The 26,656-nt window shown below is 37.1% G+C and overlaps 1 protein-coding gene across 4 annotated transcripts in view; it reads left to right on the top strand.

Moving 5' to 3' along the window:
* ACER3 (alkaline ceramidase 3) overlaps positions 1–26,656 on the top strand; it is a 188,134-nt gene that overhangs the window by 158,896 nt on the left and 2,582 nt on the right. For 3 of the 4 annotated variants that reach the window (XM_059067786.2, XM_067038439.1, XM_067038438.1), the window contains 2 exons: positions 19,947–20,048; positions 22,386–22,490. In XM_059067786.2, coding sequence (XP_058923769.1) covers positions 19,947–20,048; positions 22,386–22,490 — 207 coding nt within the window. The remainder of the gene's footprint in view (positions 1–19,946; positions 20,049–22,385; positions 22,491–26,656) is intronic. The other variant, XM_067038437.1, reaches the window with a different exon arrangement.

The following is a 26,656-nucleotide window of genomic DNA, read 5'->3' as shown; positions in this document are numbered from 1 at the left end:
ACAAATAAAACCTAAAGTTAGCAGAAGGAAGGAAATAATAAAGATCAGACAGGAAGTCAAAAAAAAAAAGAGATTTTAAAAAGTAGAGAAAAATCAGTAAAACCCAGAGCTGGTTTTTTGCAAGGATAAACACAATTGACCACTGGCCAGGCTCACCAAGAAGAGGTCCCAAATAAACAAAATGAGACGTGAAAGAGGAGAAATAATATCTGATACCTCCACAGAAATACAAAAAATCTTAAGAGAATACTATGAACAATTATATCCCAACAAATTGGACAACCTAGAAGAAATGGATAAGTTTCTAGAAACATACAGCCCACTAAAACTGAATCAAGAAGAAATAGATAATTTGAACAGACTTATTACTAGAAGTGAAATAGAATCTGTAAAAACAAAAACAAACAAAACCAAAACAACACCTCCCTGCAAACAGAAGTCCAGGACCAGATGGCTTCACTAGGGAACTCTACCAAACATACAAAGGTGAACTTATACTAATCCTTCTTAAAGTCTTCTGAAAGATTGAAGAGGAAAGAAGACTCCCAAAGTCATTCTATGAAGCCACCATCACCCCAATACCAAAACCAGACAAAGACACTACCAAAAAATGAAAATTACAGGCCAGTAGCACTGATGAACATAGATGCAAAAATCCTCAACAAAATATTAGCAAACCAAAGCCAACAACACATAAAAAGGATCAAACATCATTATCAATGTAGATTCATTCCAGGGTCACAAGGATGGTTCAACATAAGCAAATCTATCAATGTGATACACCACATCAACAAAAGAAAAGACAAAAATGACCTCAATAGATGCAGAAAAAGCATTTGATAAAATTCAACATCCATTCATGATAAAAACTCTCCCAAAAGTGGGTATAGAGGGAACATATTTCAACATAATAAAAGCTATTTATGACAAATATACAGCCAATATAATACTCAATGATGAAAAGCTGAAAGCCTTCCCACTAAAATTTGGAACAAGACAGGGTTGTCCACTCTCACCACTTGTATTCAACATAGTATTGAAAGTCCTAGCCACAGCAGTCAGACAAGAAAAAGAAATAAAAGGTATCCAAATTGGAAGGAAAGAGGTAAAATTGTCATTATATGCAGATGACATGATACTATATATAGAAAACACTAAAGATTCCACACAAAAGCCACTCAAACTGATAAACAAATTAAGCAAGGTAACAGGCTACAAGATTAACATACATTTCTTTACACTAACAGTGAATTATCAGAAAGGGAAAGTAAAATAACAGTCCCTTTAAAAATTACATCAAATATATACATATATATTTACAAATAAACCTGACCAAGGAGGTCAAAGACTTTATATGCTGACAACTATAAAACGTTGATCAAGGAAACTGAAGATGATTCAAAGAAATGGAATGATATCCCATGCTCTTGGATTGGAATAATTAATATTGTTAAAATGGCCACACTACCCAAAGCAATCTACAGATTTAATGTGATCCCTATCAAACTACCCATGACATTTTTCACAGAACTAGAACAAATAATCCTAAAATTTATGTGGAACCATAAAAGACCCAGAATTGCTAAAGCAATCCTGAGGAAAAAGAACAAAGCTGGAGATGTAACCCTTCCAGACTTCAGACAATACTATTGATGCAAATGTACAGTAATCAAAATAGCATGGTGTTGGCACAACAACAGTCATGGATTAGTAGAACAGAATAGAGAGCCCAAAAATAAGACCACATACCTATGATCAATTAATCTTTGAGAAATGAGGCAAGAATACACAATGGAGAAAAGAAAGTCCCTTCAGCAAGTGATGCTGGGACACTTGGACAGCCACATGTAAATCAATGAAGTTAGAACCCTCCCTCACACCATACACAAAAATAAACTCAAAATGGATTAAGACTTAATTATAAGACATGACACCATAAACTCCTAGAAAACAAGATAGGCAAAACATTCTCTGACATAAATCATACCAATGTTTTCTTAGGTCAGTCTCCCAAGGCAACAGAAATAAAAGCAAAGATAGGGTTTCCCTGGTGGTTCACTGGTTGAGAGTCCGCCTGCCGATGCAGGGGACATGGGTTTGTGCCCCAGTCCGGGAAGATCCCACATGTCGCGGAGCAGCTGGGCCCATGGGCCATGGCCGCTGAGCCTGCATGTTCGGAGCCTGTGCCCCGCAACGGGAGAGGCCACAACAGTGAGAGGCCTGCGTACCACAAAAAAAAAAAAAAAAAAAAGATAAATGGGACCTAATCAAACTTATAAGCATTTGCACAGCAAAGGAAACCATAAACAAAGCAAAAAGACAACCTACGGACTGGGAGAAGATATTTTCAAATGATGCGACCAACAAAGGCTCAATTTCCAAAATGTACCAACAGTTTATACAATTCAATAACAAAAAAAACAAACAATAACAAAAAGACAAACAACCCAATCAAAAAATGGCCAGAAAACCTAAATAGGTATTTCTCTAAAGAAGACATCCAGATGACCAGTAAGACATGAAAAGAAGCTCAATATTGCTAATTGTTAGAGAAATGCAGATCAAAACTACAGTGAGGTATCACCCCACACCAGTCAGAGTGGCCATCATTAAAAAGTCTACAAATAATAAATTCTGGAGAGGATTTGGAGAAAAGGAAACCCTCTTACACTGTTAGTGGGAATGTAAATTGGAGCAGCCACTGTGGAAAACAGCATGGAAGTTCCTTAAAAAACTAAAAATTGAGTTACCATAGGATCCAGCAATCCCACTCCTGGGCATATATCTAGAGAATTGATGGATGAGTGGATAAAGAAGATGTGATACATGTGTGTGTGTATAATGGAATATTATACAACCATAAAAAAGAATGAAATAACGCCATTTGCAGCAACATGGATAGACCTAGAGGTTCTCATACTGAGTGAAGTAAGTCAAGCAGTGAAAGACAAATATCATATCACTTATATGTGGAATCTAAAATATGACACAAATGAACTTTTTTTAAATTTAATTTTATCTTTGGCTGCATTGGGTCTTCTCTAGTTGCAGTGAGCAGGGGCTACTCTTCACTGCAGTACATGGGCTTCTCACTGTGGTTGCTTCTCTTGTTGCAGAGCATGGGCTCTAGGCACTTGGGCTTTAGTAGTTGTGGCTCACGGGCTCTAGAGCACAGGCTCAGTAGTTGTGGTGCACGGACTTAGTTGCTCCGTGGCATATGGGATCTTCCCAGACCAAGAATCAAACCTGTGTTCCCTACATTGGCAGGGGGATTCTTAACCACTGCGCCACCAGGGAAGTCTCTGAACTTATTTTCAAAATAGAAACAGACTCACATAGAATACAAACTTATTGTTACCAAAGGGATACCAGAGGGATAAATCAGGAGTTTGGGATTAGCAGATACAAACTAGTATATATAAAATAGATAACAACAAGGTCCTACTGTATAGCACAGGAAACTATATTCAGTATCTTATAATAAACTATAATAGAAAAGAAAAAAATAAAAAGAAATCAGTGAAATTTATTTTAATCCCATTATATATAACCAGTATGTCAAGATATCATCAATTCATTGCATAATCAATATAAAGAATATTGAAAATGTTAAAAAAAATAATGCCTACTTTGTGGGGTCCTTATGAGGCTTAAATGTAGTAATTCATGCAGAGAATTTTAAGCGCTATGAAGAATACCCAGAGCATAGGAAGCACTCAGTAAATATAGCTTAAATTTTTTAAAAATATATATTTATTTATTTATTTTTGGCTGCACTGGGTCTTCGTTGCTGCGTACAGGCTTTCTCTAGCTGTGGGAATAGGGGGCAACTCTTCACTGCGGCATCATGGTAGCTTCTCATTGCGGAGCATGGGCTCTAGGCACGCGGGCTTCAGTAGTTGTGGCACTCAGGCTCGGTATTTGTGGCTCACAGGCTCTAGAGAGCAGGCTCAGTAGTTGTGGTGCTTGGCCTTAGTTGCTCCGCGGCATGTGGGATCTTCCTGGACTTGAACCCGTGACCCCTGCATTGGCAGGCAGATTCTTAACTAGTGTGCCACCAGGGAAGCCCAGCTTAAATTTTAAAAAGAGAAAAAAATACGATTGATTTTCTTTTTGTTTACCTTGTATTCTGCCACCTTGCTGAACTTAATAGTTCCAGGAGACTTTTGTAAATTCCTTGAGATTTGCTGCAAGTAGAGACAGCGGTTTATAATGTATGTGCTTTCAATTTCTTCTTTTGCCTTAGTGCCCTGACTAGAACTTCTAGGACTATGTTGAATTGAATAACAGTGCTGAGAGCAGCTATCCTTGCATTGTTCCCAGTCTTAGGGGACAAGTATTCAATCTTTTACCATTAAGTATGATGTTATCTGTATAGATTTTATAGAAGCTTTTTATCACGTTGAAGAAGTTACTATCTATGCCTAATTTTCTGAGAATCTTTATCATGAATTGTACTGAATTCTGTCAGATGCTTTTTTCATATCACTTGATTTGATCATGTGATTTTTTTTCCTTTTAGTATGGTGTATTACTCTGATTAATTTTCAAGTACTGATCCAACTGTGTATTCTGAATGAACCCTACTCAGTCATGGTGTAAAAATCTTTATATATTGCTGAATGATACTTGTTAATATTTTGTTAAGGATTTTTACATCTATATTCAAGATAGATATTGGTTTATAGTTTTATTTTTGTACTGTCTTTGTCTGATTTTGATTTCAGCATAATATTAGCTTCATAAAATCAACTGGGAAATGTTCCCTTCTCCTTCTATTTTCTGGAAGAAATTGCAAAGAGTTGGTGTTAATTATTCTTTAAACGTTGGGTAAAAATTCTCCACAGAAACCATCTGGACCTGTAGTTTTCTTGGGAGACCAGGATATGGCCTTTCTTGGCATATGTTCTATATGTGTGCTTGAAAAGAATACATATTTCAATATGTATACAATTTCATTCAAAATACCTCCAGCTGATGCTGGAGGAAATTTTTCATAAATGTCTATTAGATCATGTTGTTTGATGGTTGTGTCAGGGATCCCCAAGACCACACTCAGGTTCAAAGATTTGCTAGAAAGACTCACAACGCTCAGAAAAAAATGTTAATACTCATGGTTACATTTAACCTGAGGTTAAACTGATACAGCATGGCCCAGCACCCTAAGCAAAGAAACAAACAAAGAAACAGGCATTTACTATTAGTCACATTATTAGTGTAAACTTTATGGTGTGGCCCTAGGTGTCAGGTATACAAAGACACTCTTATAGAACAGGATATTCGAAGTAATTAGGCATTATCTCCCAGGAACCAGTCAAGGGCCAGTCCTTTCTTTGGAATGTACAGTATTTGCACAGCCCAACCCCAGTGAATTAGCCATTTGCTGCACAATGGTGTTTTTGAGTTTTTTTGTATCCTTATTGATTTTCTGGGTAGTTGTTCCATCAGTTGAGAGGGGGGTGTTGAAGTCTCCAAATATACTTGTGGATTTATCTATTTCTCATTCATTCTATCAATTTTTGCTTCATTCGGTCATCTACCCTATTTTGCAGTTCTCTTGTTTGATGCATAGACATTTAGAATTCCTATGTCTTTTTGGTGGATTGTCCCTTTTGTTATCATGTAATGTCCTTCTCTGTCTCTGGTCATTTTCTTTGGTCTGAACTCTACTTCATCTCTCATTAATATAGCCATATCAACATAGATTTCTTTTGATTAATGTTTGCATGATATACTTTTTCATACTCTTGCTTTCAACCTGCCTGTATTGGTATATTTGAATTGAGTTTCCTTTTGGATATCATACACTTGGGCCATGATTTTGAATCCACTTTTCCAGTCTCTTTTAATTGGTTTATTTAGATCATTTATATTAACATAATTTTTAAATTCTACTATTTTATGTTTTATTTTCTGTTTGTTCTATATTTTCTTTTTCCTACCTCCCTGTGAGTTACTTGAACATTTTTTAGAAGTCCATTTTAGTATATCTCTAGTGTTTGTGAGTCTTTATCCTTGTATAGTTCTTTTAGTGATTGTTTTTAGTATTACATTATATATACATGATGCCAAAATCTCACCCTGTGTACACTGGTGCCAAGTCAAATATCAGAGACAGAGTTTTGGGTGAAGTAGAAAAGAATAGCTATATTGCTTTCTCAGGCAAAGGGGGACACAGCGGGCTCCTGCCCTCAAAAACTATGTGTACCAACCTGGGAGGATTTGATGAGGGGTTTTATAGCAATAGTTCAAGGGTGGAGTTGCTGACAAGATTAGGGTGTGTGCAGCGCTTGAACTCTCTTATCTTGTCTCAGGTGGTCTCCTAATCTTGATGAGCATCTCTGGTCACTTTAATCTTGCCTCAGGTGGTTTCTTGGCTGCTCCTCCCTTGATTAGCAACTGTTCGAATCTGCCCTTTGGAACTCAGGGAAGGTCATGGAGGCTGGAGTCTTGCCTACAAGAAATGGGAGACAAAGCAGGCCTCCATGCCCAGGAACGCCACGGGGCCCTGCTCGGTTTCATACATAACATCACAGTCTAATGGTGTTAACATTTTACCAGTTCCAGTGAAGTGCAGAAATCTTACCTTCCCTTTACATACCTATATTAGTTTCCTAGGGCAGCTGTAACAAAACACCACAAGCTGCATAGCTTAAAATAACTGAAATTCATTGTTCTGGAGGCTAGAAGTCCAAAATCAAGGTGTCAGTAGGGCCATGCTTCCTCTGAAACCTGTAGGGGGATTCATCCTCACCTCTTTCTAGATTCTGGTGGTTTGCTGGCAATCTTTGGCATTCCTTGACTCTTATCTGCGTAATTCCATTCTCTGCCTTTGTCATGACATGGTGTTTTCCCTGTGTCTTTGTGTCTTCACATGGCTGTCTTCTTACAAGGATATGAGCCATATTGAATTAGGAGCCCATTCCACTACAGCACGACCTTATCTTAACTAGTTATATCTTCAATGACCCTATTTCCAAATAAGGGCACATTCTAAGATACTGGGGGTTGGGACTTCAACATATCTTTTTTGAGGGAAAACACTTCAACCTTTAACACTGCCTTTTTCCTGCCCCATTTAAAATATAATTATCTTAAGTATTTTCTCTGCATGCATTTATAACCACATCAGATAGTATTTTGATTTTTGCCCCAATCATAAATCATACTTTGGAAACTCAAGAGGAGAAGTAAAATGTATTATAACCTAACCAGATTTTTACTCTTTCCATTTCTCTTTCTTCCTGCCTAACATTCCAAGATTCCGTCTTTCATCATTTCCTTTCTGTTTTGAAAACTTCCTTAGCCATTCTCTTAGGGTAGATCTGGCAACATATCCTCTTAGTTTTCCTTCATCTGAGAATGTCTTGATTTCTGTTTCATTCCTGAAGAATATTTTCACTGGATGTAGAACTCTAGGTTGACAGTTCTTTTCTTTTAAAACTTGAAAAATGTGCCACATCCTTCTGGCCTTCAAGTTTTCTGATGAGAAATCCTGTCATATTGTTTTTTGCATATGGTGTAGGGTAAGGTATTGTTTCTCTCACAGCTTTTCAACATTTTTTCCCTTGTCTTTAGTTTTCAGAAATTTGCCTATGTTGTGTCTTGATGTGGATTTCTTTGGTTTTAACCTGTTTGACATAGGTTTAGCTTCTTGAATATGTGGGTTATAGTGTTGTTGTTTGTTTGTGTTCGTTATGTGTGTGTGTATGCCAGCTTTGAAAGTTTTCAGCCATTATATCATGAAGTACTTTTTCATTCCTGCCCTCTTTTTCCTCTCCTTCTGGGACACCAATAACATGAATGCTAGATCTTCCTTATAGTCCCACAGGTCCCTGAGTGCCACCTCATTATTGCCAGGTACTGGTAGGAGTCCACGTTCTTCCTTGCCATCTCTTGATACACAAATGGGGAAAAAAGCTCCTCATTACTGCTGAGCTGGGGTAAGAATTTCCACTCTCTACTAGGCCTTCCTGATACCACCCTGCCTGGGAAGGGCAAGAGTGCCTAATTATTTCTCACCATGTGGCCTCCACTGACAGCTCAGTGGTATGACCTTGTTACGTCTGGTCAGTGGTAGAAATTCTGACTCCCCAGTAGCTCTACTCTCATACCACCGCAGTGAGGAGGGAGAACACCTCGTTATTACTACATGAAGATGGAAGTTCAGGCTCCCCATGTGGTCTCCACTGACACTGCAGGAAGTGGAGAGCTTGTTACTGCTGGGTGGGGAAAGATCCAGCCCCTCCCTGCTTGACATTACTGTGGCAGGAGGTTAGGGCACCTTCTTAGGGCTTGATGAGGAATGAAGTCTAGGCTTCCCACTCAGGCTTTGAGAATGGATGGGGGTGAGGCCACAGTTTTTTCTGTAGTGTTTGGCTGTAGAGTGGTTATTGTGTAAGTTTTCTGTCTTGCTAGACTGCCTTTTTCCTGGTTCTTTGGAGAGAGAGCAGGCTTTTGTTGAGTTGTTTTTTTGTCTGTGCCTAGTGGTGTTTCTGGTTTACTAGCTTCTTCAGTTCCAACTCTCAGGTGTCTGAGGCAACAAGAAAACACATGGAATTTATCACAGTAGCATTACTTGGGTCCCAAAGTCCTGAACCAGTCTGCCTCCTTCTCTCCACCTTTCAGAGTCTTCTTATGTTTTTTATATATAATGTTCAAGGTTTTTAATTGTACTTAGTGGGAAAAATAGGGAAGATTATGTTTGTTTCATCTTCCCAGAAGCAGAAGTCTCCAGTTTTTAGTCTAGGCACCTTAGGGAAATGTAAAGAAGCATATAAAACACAGTCCTTGCCTTAAATTCAAGTCTGATAGATAGGGTACCAATACTTTTAGAAATAAATGATGGACCTATATAAAATGGAAATCCTATGAAATAAAAACATCTTTCTTCTATCTGCTTTACCACAGCTTCTTTTTTATATCTCCATTTTGTGATCATTTTGTACTTTTCATTATTATCTCTTTGCCCAACTGGATTGTAAGTTTTCTTGAAGTCTTAGTTATCTTGATAACTCCTGGAACTCAGAATATTGCTTATCAGTAAAGATGTTTTAAATCAAACTGAAACTCTGAAACTTCTGTTTCTTTTATTATGTATGACAAGATATGTGAAAATCTCTCCTGTAACAGAACTTCTAGAAATTCCAGATAAAATACAATAGATGTTCTTTTAAATGCATAGCTGAGCTCAAAAGAATGTAAAGAAAATTCCAAAGCATCAGCTCCAAAGGTGGAGCTGAAGACTAGACTGACAAATGATCATGACAAATCATGATCAACTTGAAGGCATTTGCAGATACCAGGAAATCAGAACTTTAGGTTTGAGATTGAAGGTAGATAGAAGACAAAGCTTAGGGCATGTTTAAGATGAGCAGTTGTAACTCCCTCTCCACCACCACACACACACATGTACACATAAAGTCAGGACCATCAAAGAGATACTGTCAGTGGAAGCCTGGGCTAGAAAAAAATTTGCCCTTCAGTAACAGAAGATGACAAGGCAACTTGTCTTTCAGCCTCAGTTTTAGGTAGGAAATCTTACTTCCCTGAGAATCTATAATCACTAGTATGCCTTCACACATGTTTGAGATTCAAATGTACATAACCTTCATTGTCTGGGAAACGTCAAGATGTAAAATTAACTCAAACTGATCCACCTTGTATAGAGTCCCAATGTATCTAAGAGAAGCAAAAGCAAATTAACTTCAAAGAAATATACCTTAATGTAGGCCCCTCAGGATTTCCACAGATTGGCGCTCAAACATATACACACAATCAATAATTCTAAAACCAGAGTAGGAAATAAGCTACCATAAGCAAAAGTCAGGAGAAATGGAACAGCAGAAATAACCCCCGCAAATCAGATGCTGAAATATAAAGTAACTGTTTTTTAAATATATAATGAAAAAATAGAGAAAATGAAAATATGACCAAGGAACAGGATATCATTAAAAATGAAATTACAAGGGCTTCCCTGGTGGCGCAGTGGTTGAGAGTCCTCCTGCCGATGCAGGGGACACGGGTTCGTGCCCCGGTCTGGGAAGATCCCACGTGCCGCGATCAGCTGGGCCCGTGACCCGTGGCCTCTGAGCCTGCGCGTCCGGAGCCTGTGCTCTGCAGTGGGAGAGGCCACAACAGTGAGAGGCCTGCGTACTGCACACAAAAAAACCAAACAAACAAACAAAAAAAACAAAACAAAACAAAAAAAACATAAAAATGAAATTACAGATTTGAAAAAGAATCAAAGACATTAAAAATAATCATTGAAATGAACCTATCTACAAAACAGAAACAGGCTCATAGACATAGAGAACAGACTTATGGTTGCCAAGGGGGAGGGGGAGAGGGAGAGGGAGAAGGATGGACTGGGAGTTTGGGGTTGGTTGATGCAAACTATCACATTTAGAATGGATAAACAACAAGGTCCTAATGTATAGCACAGGGAACTATATTCAATATCCTGTGATAAACCATAATGGAAAAGAATATTAAAAAAGAATGTCTGTATAACTGAGTCACTTTGTTGTACAGCAGAGATTGCCACAACATTGTAAATCAACTTCAGTTTAAAAAATCATTGAAATTAAAAACTCAATGGATAAGTTAAAAGTAGATTAGACAGTTGAAGAGAGAATTAATTAAATGGAAAGACAAGTCTAAAGAAATAAGCCAGAAAGCATCAGAGAGAAATAACATGTCTAATTGCAGTTCCAAAGAGAGAGAATAGCAAAAATGGGGAAAGAAGAGATATTCAAAGAGATAATAGGTGAGAATTTTCTAGAATTGGTAAAAGACATAACTCTTCAGCTTCAAAAATAATAATTCCCAAGCAGGATAAATGAAAGAAAATCTTTCTCAGGTACGACAGATTTGATAGATTAGCTCATTCAACTTTGTTTCAGCCTCTTTCAAGTGAGCTTTCCTGTAATGTAGATGCTAAAAAGCTAAAACCTATATTTCCCATCTTACCTTTGCAGGTAAGTTTTCAGATACATTCAGGTGTTTTGCCAATCACATGTATTCACATGAGTCTTGGATTCAGAACCAAGTTAAGTGGGAAGGAGAAGTGGAAGTATGTAGGCATCCATTTACTTCTATGGATCTAGGGTGTGCATCATAGCTCTAGTACAAACAGGTGTGATGGCAGCTTCCTGACTGTGAATTATAGCTAAGATGGTATGATGGTATGATGCTGGATGCAGCAGTTGGTCCAGAGGCTTTCCTGTTCTCCAGCTTCATAAATGTGAAAAAGAAAAATATTCCTTTGGCAAGATAATTCTGTAGTAGTGTTTATAATTTATTCCCAGAGAGCCTAAATCTGTTGAGCATTTCTTTCAGAATTGAAACTATTAAATTATTTTCTGCTTTAGATAGAGGTATTATCTGCAGTTGAATCCTGATTGACACTTGTTTTCAAAAAGCACATTAAAATTGCTGAAATCCAAAGACTAAGATCTTAAAAACATCCAGAGAAAAAAGCATATTACCAACAAAGGCATAACAAATAGTCTACAGCAGGCTTATCAACAGCAACAGTGGAAGCCAAAACACAGTAGACTATTATTTTCAAAGTGCTGAGAGAAATTAACCATCAAGTTAGAATTGTATACCCAAATATCTTTCAAGAACAAGGGTTAGGTAAAAACATTTTGAGACAAATAGAAATGATGAAATTTTACTAGTACACCTCACTAAAAGACCTTCTAAAAGATATTCTTTAGGAGGAAGAGTTGAGATACAAGAAAGAACAGTGAAGGAGAAAAAATGAAAAACCTATGGGACTATCGGAACAAAATATTTTGACTTTAATAATATCTAATTTGAGAGGTTTTTTTTTTAAGGAACTAAAATGATGACAAAATAACATGTGAGATACAAGAGAATAATCTTAGTCACATAGTTCCTAAAGTCTTTCTTATTTGGGGATAGGGTACATTCAGTGATTAATTTTGGATTTTACATGTGCTTTTTTGGTAACCACTAAAAACAGTAATTGATTTCACAATTTCAATTACAAAAACATTAAGGAGTAAATGGGATTATAAAAACCGAATCCAAAAGAAATCAAGAGAAGGGGGAAAAGGGATGCAGAGAAAAGTGAGGACAAATACAAAGCAAAAAATGAAGGGGTAGAAAAAATTCAAAATATATCAGTAGTCACAGTAAATATAAATGAACAGAGCTAAGCAATTAAAAGACAAAGACTCAAATGGGGAAAAATTCAGGTATCTACTGTTCATAAGAAACATGGTTAAAACATAAATACATAGTAATTTTGAAAGAAAAAGATACATGCCATACAAGTATTGACTAAAAGAAGGCTGGACTAGCTATTTTAATAACAAAGAATTTTAAGGCATTATTCATAACAAATGTGTTCGTTACATTGTTATTATAAGATTCAATTTACCACACCCCCATAAAAGACAACAAACTTGTATGGAAAATTTTAAACAAAAATTGACAGATTGGGCTTCCCTGGTGGCGCAGTGGTTGAGAGTCTGCCTGCTGATGCAGGGGACATGGGTTTGTGCCCTCGTCCTGGAGGATCCCACATGCCGCGGAGCGGCTGGGCCCATGAGCCATGGCCACTGAGCCTGCACATCCGGAGCCTGCGCTCCGCAATGGGAGAGGCCACAACAGTGAGAAGCCCTCGTACCGCTAAAAAAAAAAATTGACAGAATTACAAAGGACAGATAGGTAACTACTCTATCATGATGAGGTATTTTAACACAGTAACTCAGCCCAAAACATATGAATAAGATTGATAAAATTTGAATAACATAACAAAATGATTTAATATACTCAGCAATTAAAGGATGCATGATCTTCTCAACCATGCATGGAGTAATTATTAAATCTGCCAATACTAGCTTTAAAGCAAAGTTCAACAAATTTTAAAGAATTGGTATCATGCATAGCATGTTCTCTGACAATTAGTTAAAACAAAACAGGATTAGTCAAAATAGCCCATATATTGGGAAACTTAAAACTATACTTGTAAATATGAGTTAAAAAAGAAATCATAATAGAAATATTGAAATACTTAGAATGGAATCACAATGAAAATACTATAAACCAAAGTAAGATGTATCTAAAGTGGTTCTTAGAGGGAAATGTTTACATTAAATGTTTACATTAGAAATAGGCTGAAGAATAATGAACTAAGTATTCAACTTGAGTAATTAGAAAACAAATGAATAGAATAAACCCAATGAGAAATGAAGAATGATACTGATAAAAGGCAGAAATTAATGAAAAAAAAAATCAGGTACAATGTTGAAGATCAACAGGTATCTAATTTTGTTCCTTTCTGAAACCCTAAGACTACAACAAAGGAATTTATTTATAAAGCATAAACCCACAAGGAGAAGACTCAGTAAAATTTTAAAAGCTAGAAAGTAAATGGATTACTGCTAACTGCCTTAACTAACCCAAGAAAGCCAAATTCTAAGTCAAGAATCTCCAGTTTACATCAGAGAATTGATTCTCGAGTATCAGGCATTAGCAGCAACAGGCAGTTTGGCAAAGGAAATGGAGGAGGGGTCTAAAATAAAGAGGTTTGGTTAAAAGCTTTAAGAAACTGTTAATTGTTTAGGCTCTGTCACACAACTGCATGCCATGGAGCAACTACAGAAGTCTGCAGGTTTATTCTCTGGAAAGGGTGAACAGTATCTCTAGATTGGATTTTGCCAGGCACAATTAAGCATGCAAATAAATACCATACTGAAATCAGGTAAATTGGGTAACCTTATGCTTTATGAATGCTGAATGCAAAGACATCTAGGAAGAATATTGAAATAATCTTTTTATAGGGAATATAAGCAGCCTAAAAGACCTGATATTGGGGGTTCCCTAACAATTGGCCCAGAAAAATAACCCTACAGTGAAGGTTTCTAGTCTAAAGCCCTCAGTCATATGCTTAGAGCTTGTGATCACCTTTTTAGTTTTCTACTCAAAAGGTGATCACAAGAATGAGGAGACAGTGCCAGACATATGATGAATGCATTCAATATGAAAGAGGCCAAAACAAATAATAAGGGAATAAATCAGCTTAGAATAAACAAATTTTGCATGAAGAAACTTCAGAAACAACAAAATGACAGCAAATATTATAATTCATTAATATTCCTAGATATATACTGTATCTATGAATCAAGAATAAGATGCTATAAAAAAGGAACATTCAGAGAATCCCCCTCAGAGAGGATATTAAAAATATGATAAAATGAAAAGCTGAAATGACGGGTTTGAAAGATATAGTTAAAGAAGGCACTGGAATTCTTTCTCCTGAACATACGTTGTTATTGTCTTATGGTCCATCACCCCCTATTCACCAGCAAGCATCTACCACAGGTGAGGCACTAAACCCATGGTATGGTCCAGAGTAAACAGGACAGCTTGGGGCCTCAGGACTTTGGGCCCACTCACCACCACTGCTGTAACTAAATAGCAGGTGTTTCCTTAAGTTCATGGACCACACCCTGGGGGCCATCAGTATTATGAGAAGGAAATGAAGAATAGAAGGGACTCAATAGAATTATTACTGAGCCGGAAAAGAAGGACCAACGTAAAACAGGGGGAGGGGGTACTGTGCAGAGAAAATGGGAGGAAATCATCACCAAAACAATTCAAGAAAATATCCTACAATTGAAATATATGAGTTATTAGTTTGAAAGAACCCACTAGGTACTAAGCATAGTGGGTGGCAGTAGACCCATGCCAGTTTCAGAATTATAGACAAGGACATTTATAGAGTTAGAAGGCAGATATACACAAAGGATCAGGGATCAGAATGGTTTTGGACTTACCAAAGCAAAACTGGAAGCCAGAATTATAGGATAATAACCTAGCCAAACTGTCTATAAAATATGGTGACAAAATACATTTTCATACATTCAAGTTCTCAAAAAAACTTATATTCCATAAACTGTTGCTCAGGAACCTGTTGAAGGATGTGTTTGACCAAAATGAGAGAGAAAACCAAAAAGGAGGAAGACATAGGATGCAAGACATAGGAAATCCAACACAGAGAAAGGTGAAGGCAATTCCCAAGGTGAAGGCAAAGGGAAGGGACTTTTCAGATGATAACAGTACACTAGACAGGCAGCCAGTCCAGAAAGAAGCAGTGTGACTCCAGACACAGATATGTTGAGGGCATTCTGTATTATACTACTCTTGACCTGATAATATATAGGTAGTCTGTCCCCAGAATCTTATCTGTACTTAGCTTGCATGGACCATGTGCTGATGAAGTTCTTGCTCTCTCTCACGTGCCCTGCTACCTGGATAACCAAAGACATTCATTTCACCCCACAGAAGAATTTTGCTTTGAACTACTTCTGAGAGCTGAAGATTGGCCCTGGTAAGTAAGCTTAGAAGGAGAAAATAGAGAGTATCCCACCCCCACTGATCATATCCCTGTCACATCTCAGCACCTGGCCCACACTGCAGTTCTGCCAAATGCCTTCACTATGCTGAACTCTGTGCTTCCTGGAACTCATTCCTGCCTCCCTCAAATGGGGCAATGATAAACTCAGAAAAGCTGAAAGCATACTATGACTCTCTTAAGTTCATCTCTGAGAACCTTCATCAAACACTGGCAATAATGTCCTTTTCATGAACAGCCAGGTTTGTGCTTTCCTGATGATTTTTAAGTTAATCACCCCTTTCATTTGTTTATATGCTAATACTTATAGCTAAAATATCAAAATATAAAAACTACATGATGATAGCAATAGATTCAGAGAAAGCATTCTGAAAAATTCAGCTGCTATTTATGATCTAAATAAACCACATAAAGAAAATAAAACTCTTTACAAACTCAATAGAACGAAACTTTCTCAGCCTGTAAACTACAGCATCTAACACATTTAGTCATGAAATGTTTTTAAAAGTTACCTTTAAAATTAAAAATAAAACAAGGATATCCATTGTAACCACTTTTGTTCAACACTACACTGGTGGAAGTCTATCCAACATAGTGGTTGCAAATGACATGATCATGTACAGAAAATACCACAGAACAGGTACCAAAAACTACTAGAAGCAATAAGTGGAATTCAGCAAGGTCACGAGATTCAAGTCAGTATTCAAAAATCATATTTCTATGTATTAGCACCAAACAATTGGACAGTGAAATTTTTGAATGTACAATTTACAGTGCCGTCAAATAACATCAGATGTTTAAGGATTAAATTTAGCAAATATATGCAAGCTCTGTATATTAGAAATTGTGGTGAACAGTTTTTTGCTGAGCAAAATTAAAGAAGCCCTAAATAAATAGATGTATCATTTTCATGGGTTAGAAAACTTCAGTATTATTAAGATGTCAATTCTCTCCAAATTGATCTATAGGTTCAATGCAATCACAATCCAAATCTCTGCAGGCTTTATGGTAAAAATTGAGAAACAATTTCTGAAATTAACATGGAATGCAAAGGACCTAGAAGAGCCAAAACAATTTTGAAAAAGAGCAACAAAGAGGCTTATCTACAGAACAGAAACAGATTCACAGATGTAGAGAACAGACTTGTGGTTACCAAGGGCAGGGGGTGGGGGTGGGTAATGGATTGGGAGTTTGGGATTAGTGGATGCAAACTATTATATATAGAATGGATAAACAGGGTCCTACTGTATAGCACAGGGAGCTATATTCAATTTCCTGTAATAAACCATAGTGGATCAATGTAATCTCTATCAAATTACCAATGGCATTTTTTACAGAACTAGAACAAAAAATCTGAAAATTTGTATGGATATACAAAAGACACTGAGCAGCCAAAACAATCTTGAGGGAAAAAAATGGAGCTGGAGGAATCAGACTTCCTGACTTCAGACTATACTACAAAGCTACAGTAATTAAGACAATATTGTACTGGCACAAAAACAGAAATATAGATCAGTGGAACAGGATAGAAAGCCCAGAGATAAACTCATGCACCTATGATCAACTAATGTATGACAAAGGAGGCAAGAATATACAATGGAGAAAAGACAGTCTCTTCAATAAGTGGTGCTGGGAAAACTGGACAGCTACATGTAAAAGAATGAAATTAGAACACTCCCTAACACCATACACAAACTCAAAATGGATTAAAGGCCTAACTGTAAGACCAGACACTGTAAAACTCTTAGAGGAAAGCATAGAATACTCTTTGATGTAAATCACAGGAAGATCTTTTTTGACCCACCTCCTAGAACAATGGAAATAAAAACAAAAACAAATGGGACCTAATGAAACTTAAAAGCTTTTGCACAGCAAAGGATACCATAAACAAGACCAAAAGACAACCCTCAGAATGGGAGCAAATATTTGCAAACAAATCAATGGACAAAGGATTAATCTCCAAAATATATAAACAGCTGAATATTTTTTAAATAAATCTATTTATTTATTTTTATTTTTGTCTGCATTGGGTCTTTGTTGCTGTGCACGGGCTTCTCTTGTTGCAGAGCACAGGCTCTGGGTGCATGGGCTTCAGTAGTTGTGGCACATGGGCTCAGTAGTTGTGGCTCGCAGGTTCTAGAGCACAGGCTCTGTAGTTGTGGCACACGGGCTTAGTTGCTCCGTGGCATGTGGCATCTTCCCAGACCAGGGCTCAAACCCATGTTCCCTGCATTGACAGGTGGACTCTTAACCACTGCGCCGCCAGGGAACCCTGCAGCTCAATATTAATAAAACAATCAACCCAATCAAAAAATGGGCAGAAGACCTAAATAGACATTTTTCCGAAGAAGACATACAGATGGCCAACAGGCACATGAAAAGCTGCTCAACATCACTAATAGAGAAATGCAAATCAAAACTACAATGAGGTATCACCTCACACCAGTTAGAATGGGCATCATCAGAAAGTCTACACACAACAAATGCTGGAGAGGGTGTGGAGAAAAGGGGTCCCTCTTGCACTGTTGGTGGGAATGTAAATTGATACAACCACTATGAAGAACAGTTTGGAGGTTCCTTAAAAAACTAAAAATAGAATTACCATATGACCCAACAATCCCGCTACTGGGCATATACCCAGAGAAAACCATAATTCAAAAAGACACGTGCACCCCAGTGTTCATTGCAGCACCATTTACAATAGCCAGGTCATGGAAGCAACCTAAATGCCCGTCGACAGATGAATGGATAAAGAAGATGTGGTACATATATACAAGGGAATATTACTTAGCCACAAAAAGAAAAGAAATTGGGTCATTTGTAGAGACGTGGATGGACCTAGAGGCTATCATACAGAGTGAAGTAAGTCAGAATGAGAAAAAGAAATATCATATATTAACGCATATATGTGGAATCTAGAAAAATGGTACAGATGAACTGGTTTGCAAGATGGAAATAGACACACAGATGTAGAGAACAAACATATGGACACCAGGGGGGGAAAGTGGGGGTGGTGATGGTAGTGGTGGGATGAACTGGGAGATTGGGATTGATACACATACACTAATATGTATAAAATAGGTAACTAATAAGAACCTGCTATATTTAAAAAAATTCAAAAAATAAAAATAAAATAAACCTATATTAACACATCAAAAAAACATAATGGAAAAGAATATGAAAAAGTATATATATATAATATATGTATAACTGAATCACTCTGCTGTACACCAGAAACTAACAGAACATTGTAAATCAGCTATACTTCAATTTAAAAAAAATTTTTTTTTAAGAATCCAAAAAAATGAAAATGAAAGGCAAGTCACAGACTTGGAGAAAATGTTTGCAAAATATATGTCCAGCAAAGGACTTACATTTAGAATATATAAAGAACTCTTACAACTCAATAATAAGAAGGCAAATAACAATTTTTTAATGGGTAAAGATTCAACATACCATATCAAAGAAGATACAGGGATGGCAAATAAACATATGGAAAGATGCTCAGTAGCAATCATTAGGGAAATAAAAATTAAAACCACATTGGGATACCTATATACACCTACTGAGGCAACTAAAATGAAAAAGACTGATGTCATAGCAAGTGTTAGTGAGGATGTAGAACAAAAACATTCTTACCCTGCTGGTGGGAATGTAAAATGATACAATCACTTAGTAAAACAGTTTAGCTGTCTTAAGTTTAACATTCACCTGCCAGACAATTCAGCTCTTCTCCTAGCTTTTTACCCAAGAGAAATGAAAGCATATGTCCATACAAAGACTTATTTATTAATGTTCATAGCTGTTTTATTTGTCATAGCAAAAAACGAAACAACACAAATGTCCACCAACATTTGGACAGATAAACAAATTGTGGTATATCCATATAGTGGCATACTACTCAGCAGTAAAAGGAAATGAGTATTGATACACATAACAACATGGATGAATTTCAGAATAATTATGCCAAATGAAAGAAGCCATATAATAAAGAGAACATACTGTATTATTCCATTTATATAACATTCTAAAAATATATATAAACTAAGCTTTTGGAGGGGATGGATAAAGCTATAAAAAATACATTAGCTATACCTGTTATTTTGGATAACATACCAAGCTTCAGTTCCCTCATCAGCGAAGCAAAAAGAATAATACCTGTCTCACAGGGTTTATTTGAAGATTGTATTCATGTGTGTGTGTTTATGTATATATATTGTGTGTATCTAATATACTGTAGTGCCTGACACAGCAAATGACTCAGTTAATGTTCTTTCTATTCCACCACCCCTCTGCCTCTTCCAAGTGACTGATAAAGTTACTGGGTACTTTCAGATTACTCTCTTGATACACTTAGCAAAGTCTTAGTGGCACATTTTTTTCTTAGTACCTTTTAATGGCTAAATGTAATAGGCAAATGTATTAGAGAATTTAATAGATAAGTTTGCTTTTAATACTTATGAAAACCTTTTCCTCTCATGACAGTGATGACTTCAAGCTCTCATCATGACATGAATTGACGAAATTTTATTTTGCTTTTTTTTTTTACCCACAGGGTTTATCCATGGCTTAGAGGACTGGGTTATACATCCTTGGGTGTATTTTTATTGGGATTTTTATTATGGAACATAGATAACATCTTTTGTGATTCACTGAGGTAAGATATATTTTCAATCTCTGAAAAATATTTTTGGAATCTATTAAGCAGACCATTTCATAGGCATATAGAATTATTAGTGCACTGAAGTGAATTTTTGCCATCATTGAAATTTAAAATATACATATAGCACAATGAAGCTAAATTCTGGGAATGCTTGTTTAAATTACGTAAAAATTTGGACCTAAGAATATTCCATAACATCTGTAGGGATATTTTGTGTGTGCATTGCAGTACTATACAGTTAGTCAGATATTGACTAGGGCTTTGAAATCTGCCTAATCTGCTTTACTGAAGAAATAAGAAATAGGAATGAGGTTTTTACCAGCCTGCTGCACCAAATGCGTGCAGTGCAGTTGCAGCGGCTGCGGGGCTTTGTGATTCACGCCCACTTTCAAAGGGGGGCTTGGGCCCGTCTGAGAGGCACCCAAACAACTGTCTTCTAATATTAGCATGGCTGTATTTCCGGATTTATTATAGTTTGTCCAGACAGATCCCATTGTAATGGGATCTTTTATGAAAAGATTAGCACTATCTCCTGTTAAAAAAAAAAAAAAAAACAGGAATGATTTGTAATAAGCATATGAAATACGTGTATATAATTTTGTACTTTAATATGCTTAATGTTATTTTCTAAGAAAGGCAAGTATTCCTTTTTACTACCTTTTCAGTAATTATATATTCACTGGAATTTGAATCTTGGGTCTCTGGACTCTAGTCTGTCACCTAAGACACTGTCTGTCTGGGCCTCAGTTTCCATAAAATGAACATGTTAAGTAGGTTAAACTAGTGGATCCTTCCAACTCAAAATTCTGACTTAATAGTTTTGCATAATCATAGACAACAGAGGAATGTATTGAATAGCACCACAGAAAGGCAATCAACAAAATTCAAACTGTGGGAAGTCTATAGAATGAATGACCTAGTCTCTTCAGCAAATAAATTGCAGAGGGGGCAAAAAAGGGAGGAGGAACATAAGATTAAAAGAGACTTAAGAGATATTATCAACCAAACTGAGTGTAATTACTTTTTTTTGGATCTTGATTCAAACAAACCAAATGTTTAAAAAAAAAAAAGCTTATGATCAGTAATCGAATATCTAATTATGTTAAGGGATTATTGTTAATCTTTTAGGTGTGAAAATGGTATTATAGTTACGTTTTAAAGAAGTTTTATCCTTTTAGAGATATATACTGAAATATTTAGAGGTATAATGATAACAATATCTGGGATTTGCTTCAAAATAATATGGGAGGGGAGAAGTTTAGATGATATGAGATTGGCCATAAATTATAATTGTTGAAGCTGGGTAATGGGTACATTATTATTTTGCCTACTTTTGCATATGTTTGAAATGTAGACTTTACATGCACAAAAACAAATAATACATCTTGCTTAAAAAACTAAGATCTGAGTGAGTGGTTCTGAATCAGTACCATAATATCCTTCAGAACCCCAACTGGGGCTTTTACAGCGCAGAGGTAAGTCATCATCCTCTGGGTGAGATCCTCTGTTTCTACTAAGAAATAAAGTAGGTTCTTAAAGATGTCTGCAAAATTTGTGGGGATATCTAGAAAATAATTTGGTATTTCACGCTGAATTTCCCCCCTCTAATAAATGAGAATATTAATATGATACACACTTAATCAAAAGATCTAGAATTTGAGACTCAGCTGTACCACTAGCTGAGTGACTTGGGCAACTCAATAATCTCTCTATTTTAGGTTCTTCATCTTCAAAACAAAGCTTATAAAGCCACCTCAAAGATTCACTATGAAGTGAAATCATATTATAAATACAAAAGGACTTTATAGACTGTTTGGTGCTCTTCTGCAATGATGGTTGTACATAGGGCATAGAAAAAAGGTCATGTCTAGTTTCTTGAGTGAATAGCTAAGTTGACCAGTGTTTCCCAAAGTGTTTTTCCAGGAAACATTTGTTCCATAAGGTGTTAATAAGATACTACCTGAAAGAAGGGTTCCATGTATTAGTAGGTTACCTGAAAAAAATATCTGTTTAGTTATGGTAGGACTTTTTAAAGCCTATAATTTGTTAATATGCATTACAAATCTCCAAGAGGGCAATAACCTACGTACTGTTTCCTACATTTCTTTTGACCAAAGAGTCATTTCTTCATGGAACTTCTGCTAGGAATACTGTTCCTCAAAATACATTTTGGAAAACAATACAGCAGACTAAAGCAGACATAAGGAAGTTAAATAATTGCCATGTTTGAAAATGACATTTCAAAATTTCAAAATGCTCTAAGACTGTCAGCATTAGTTGTTAAATATAAAAAATAATTGACATGCATATTTCCCCCCCCTCTCTACACAGGAACTTTCGAAAGAAGGTGCCACCTATCATATCTGTTACCACACAGTTTCATGCATGGTGGCATATTTTAACTGGCCTTGGTTCTTATCTTCATATCCTTTTCAGGTAGGAAAGAGACTTTTTTAGCCTAGTATTGGAGTGTTTCTTTCTTTACTCTTCAAATAGAATGGTGTAAATATAAAATGTCACAGACAGAATCAGAAACTTATGTTCCAGCTTTGCCTCAGCCACCAGGTGATCTTAAGCAAGCCCCTTACTCTCTCTGAAGCTCTGTTTTCTCATCTTTAAAGGGTAATAGCTCTAGTAACTGACCTCTGGCACATTTTAAGTAGATCATTCATCTCCTTTTTTAGTGCAAGTAGGATATAAACATTTCCATTTCTTGTTGATCATCATATCTTTGTTTATAGAAAACAAATTTAAGGGGAAAAAAGCAGCCAGATCCTCCGAGTGGGGACTGGGAAAGCATGAGTATCTGAAGTCCCCAACTTAATTTGTCTCCTTCCCTGAAATAAATTGGTTGCCACTTTTCTTTCCTTGTTCCCCTAATAAAGAACTTGTTGGGGCTTCCCTGGTAGCACAGTGGTTAAGAATCTGCCTACCAATGCAGGGGTTATGGTTTCAAGCCGTGGTCTGGGAAGATCCCACATGCTGCAGAGCAGCTAAGCCTGTGTGCCACAACTACTGAAGACCATGTGCCTAGAGCCCATGATCCACAGCAGGAGAAGCCACCACAATGAGAAGCCCATGCACCGCAGTGAGGAGTGGCCCCTACTCACCTCAACTAGAGAAAAGCCCACACGCAGCAATGAAAACCCAACACAGCCAAAAAATAAATAAATAAATTCAAGAATTTGTTGGAGGTCAGCCATTTATAGCAAAAATGGAATCAGAATGCTCTCTGATCACCCTGCTCAAATAATACGTCTGTATCACTGTTTCCCCTTAGCAAGCCTTATTTTTCTTCACAGCATTTATAACCAGTCATGTGTTTACTTGTTTACCTCCTCCAACTAGACTGTAAGTTTCTTGAGAGGGAGGACTTTATCTTATTCACTGCTACTCTCCCAAGTGCTTAAATCAATGCCTGTCACATAGTAAGCACTCAGTGTATATTGTTAAATGATTTAATGAATGAATGTATACATATTGATCTCTTTACCAGGGGATCAGTCTATGTTTAATCTCAAATTCATCTCAAGAATTGAGAGAGCTGAAATATTTATAGAAAGGGGAAGAAAATTTTCCTTTGAACCAATGTGAAAATTTACTCAAGTGAAATTTTTAGACTACCTTTTAAAACATTTGCATCTCACCTGTCTAGAGATCAACTTATTTAGACAACCTGAATTTAACTACTTGTGAATGATATAAAAAGAACTTCTGGGCAACTAAATAAGGATCACTGAATTCATACTGTGAAGAGCTCAAGGTTATTAATCATGGAAGAATTCTTTAAACTCTAAGTATAATTATTTTATTTTTTGCTACTTCTTACTGCATTGAATATTTAGATTCTCAGCTCATAGCATATTAGAAATAACTATTTAAGAGGGAGGGTTTATGGGAGGAAATGCTTGGGGAGACTGGCAAATGATAGAAAAGGAGAAACAAAAATAACTATAAAGCAAACCCAAGAATTAAAAACTTGGCACTTTAACACTGCCCACGAAGTCCCAAGGACATAACTGCAGTGTAATATAATACAGCAATGAATACTTCTTACCTGACAGATGGCTTGCCTCAGAGGGAGCATCTCTAGAGAACCAGGTGGAAGCAGTGGGGCCTTTTATAACCTAGTCTCAACTCAAATTGTATCACTCTCACAATACTCCATTGGTCAAAGTCATAGAGTCTGTCTCTTGACAGGAGGAGTATTGAAGAATTTGGGGACTCCAAACTCATGTCTGAACAGGAGGCACTGTTCAGCTGGAGCTGGTATCTGAGCTCAGAGGAAAGACCCCATGGGGCTGAGACTCAGGACTCTTAAGAAGGGTACTGCTGGGCTTCCCTGGTGGCACAGTGGTTAAGAATCCACCTGTCAATGCAGGGGACACGGGTTCAAGCCCTGGTCTGGAAAGATCCCATATGCCATGGAGCAACTAAGCCCGTGTGCCACAGCTACTGAGCCTGCACTCTAGAGCCCACAAGCCACAAATGCTGAGCCTGTGTGCCACAACAGCTGAAGCCCACGTGCCTAGAGCCCATGCTCCACAACAAGAGAAGCCACCTCAATGAGAAGCCCATGCACTGCAACGAAGAGTAGACCCCACTCACCACAACTAGAGAAAGCCCACGTGCAGCAGCAAAGACCCAATGCAGCCAGAAATAAATAAAATTAAAATAAATAAATGTATTTTTAAAAGTGGTACTGCTGCTACAGGAAAAAACTGTTGCTGCCACAGTGATGGAGTGTTGTTGGGATGCTGTTCACAAGAACCACAAGCCAGTGGCCCCTCATAAAAATGAAACAAAAATGAAAAGTCCTTTCTTTCTCCTCCAGCTTTTCAGTCTCTCTCAAATGCCCTAATTAGCAGAGCCTATTAGGGAGCATCTGGCAAGGCAGGAATGTAGTTTGTAGTCCATCTCCTGTATCACAAACAGGATGGAATATAGAAGAGTGGATTTGGAGCTGAGATACATTAACTTAACAGCTGACCCATCTGGTGAGACTAAAAGAGAAAAGGGGAAAAGCATAAATAACCAGTACCAGAAATGTAACAAGAAACATCACCACAGATGCTGCAAATATAAGGAAGATAAAGAGGTATTTTTAACAACGTTATGTGATAGGTACTTTTGCTTATGTTTGAAATTTTCCACAATAAAAAGTTTGAATTTTCAGCTCATAGCCTCATCTGGGCTTGATATATATTATTCCTTTAATACTCATGATGGTCCTGTTTTACACTTGAGGAAAGACAGGCTCAGAGAAGTCAGGTGCCTCTCACATGATCTTAGTGTTATTGCCTGGATTTGAGCCCAGAGTTTTCTGTCTCCCCAAACCAATCAAGACCTTAGAAATCAACTAATATAACTTCTTAATTTGATGGTGAAGGAAACTGGGGCCCAGAGAGAAGTGACACTCAAGGTCACTGGCTAGTTGGAGTAGAATATATTGGATAATGATTAGTCAGCACCTGAATTCAAATCCTGCTTCTAGCATTTACTAGCTGTAGCACCTTGGATGAAATATTTGACCTTCTTTGAGACTTTCTCATATGCAAAACAGGAATAATATTACCTACCTCGTAGGTTAGTTTAAGAATGAAGTGTGTATAAAGCTCAGCGTCCAGTGCTTTCCCCCATGTTGTAGGTACTTAACAAATAGTTGGGAGCGGTGGAGGTGACAGCAAGGGTTAGAATCCAGGGCTTCTCTGCCCCAGTCCAGGACTTTTCACTAAAGAGAAGAGCAAACATGGCAACTTTCTTTTAGAGATTAACATCTGAAAAATTGTCAGAGTAAGATTATATTCGAAAACAGTAAAGTATTCATAATCTATGATGCTTCTCTTTACAGTTCCAGTTTTGGGTACATTAGAATGACATCATAGCCATGCTAAATTACACAAATTCACACATACGTGCTCTTTTTCATTCTCTTATTTAAAGGAGAAAATTTTTCATGCTATAAAATTATGTTTTGCATATGTACTTATACTGTATATTACTATTCAAATACAGTTAAATTGTGTACTGTATATAAACTATGTATGCTGTTAAGTTATGGACAGTTCATAAATTTTTCAGAGATAAATTTAACTTTATTTTTGCTGTACGGACTGATATATTAGAATCTGATCTCATCTTTATTTTTTTAAAAATAACTTTATTTATTTATTTTTGGCTGAATTGGGTCTTCATTGCTGCACGCAGGCTTTCTCTAGTTGCGGCGAGCGGGGGCTACTCTTCGTTGTGGTGCACAGGCTTCTCATTGCGGAGGCTTCTCTTGTTGCAGAGCACGAGCTCTAGGTGCGCGGGCTTCAGTAGTTGTGGCTTGCAGACTCCAGAGTGTAGGCTCAGTAGTTGTGGCACACAGGCTTAGTTGCTCCGCGGCATGTGGGTTCTTCCCGGACCGGGGCTTGAACCCGTGTCCCCTGCATTGACAGGCAGATTCTTAACCACTGTGCCACCAGGGAAGCCCAGAATCTGATCTCATCTTTAGAGGTGACTCATTTTAAAGGATTCTCTGAAGAAGTGATACCTTCCTGGTTATTTCATACCTATATTGTAATCCTGATAGAGCTGGTATAACCATTTCTAAAATATTC

The sequence above is a fragment of the Kogia breviceps genome, chromosome 7, assembly GCF_026419965.1.
Source record: "Kogia breviceps isolate mKogBre1 chromosome 7, mKogBre1 haplotype 1, whole genome shotgun sequence".
NCBI classification, from domain to species: Eukaryota; Metazoa; Chordata; class Mammalia; order Artiodactyla; family Physeteridae; genus Kogia; species Kogia breviceps.
Note: the sequence above shows the minus strand (reverse complement) of the source record. Positions and strands in the feature narration are given on the sequence as shown.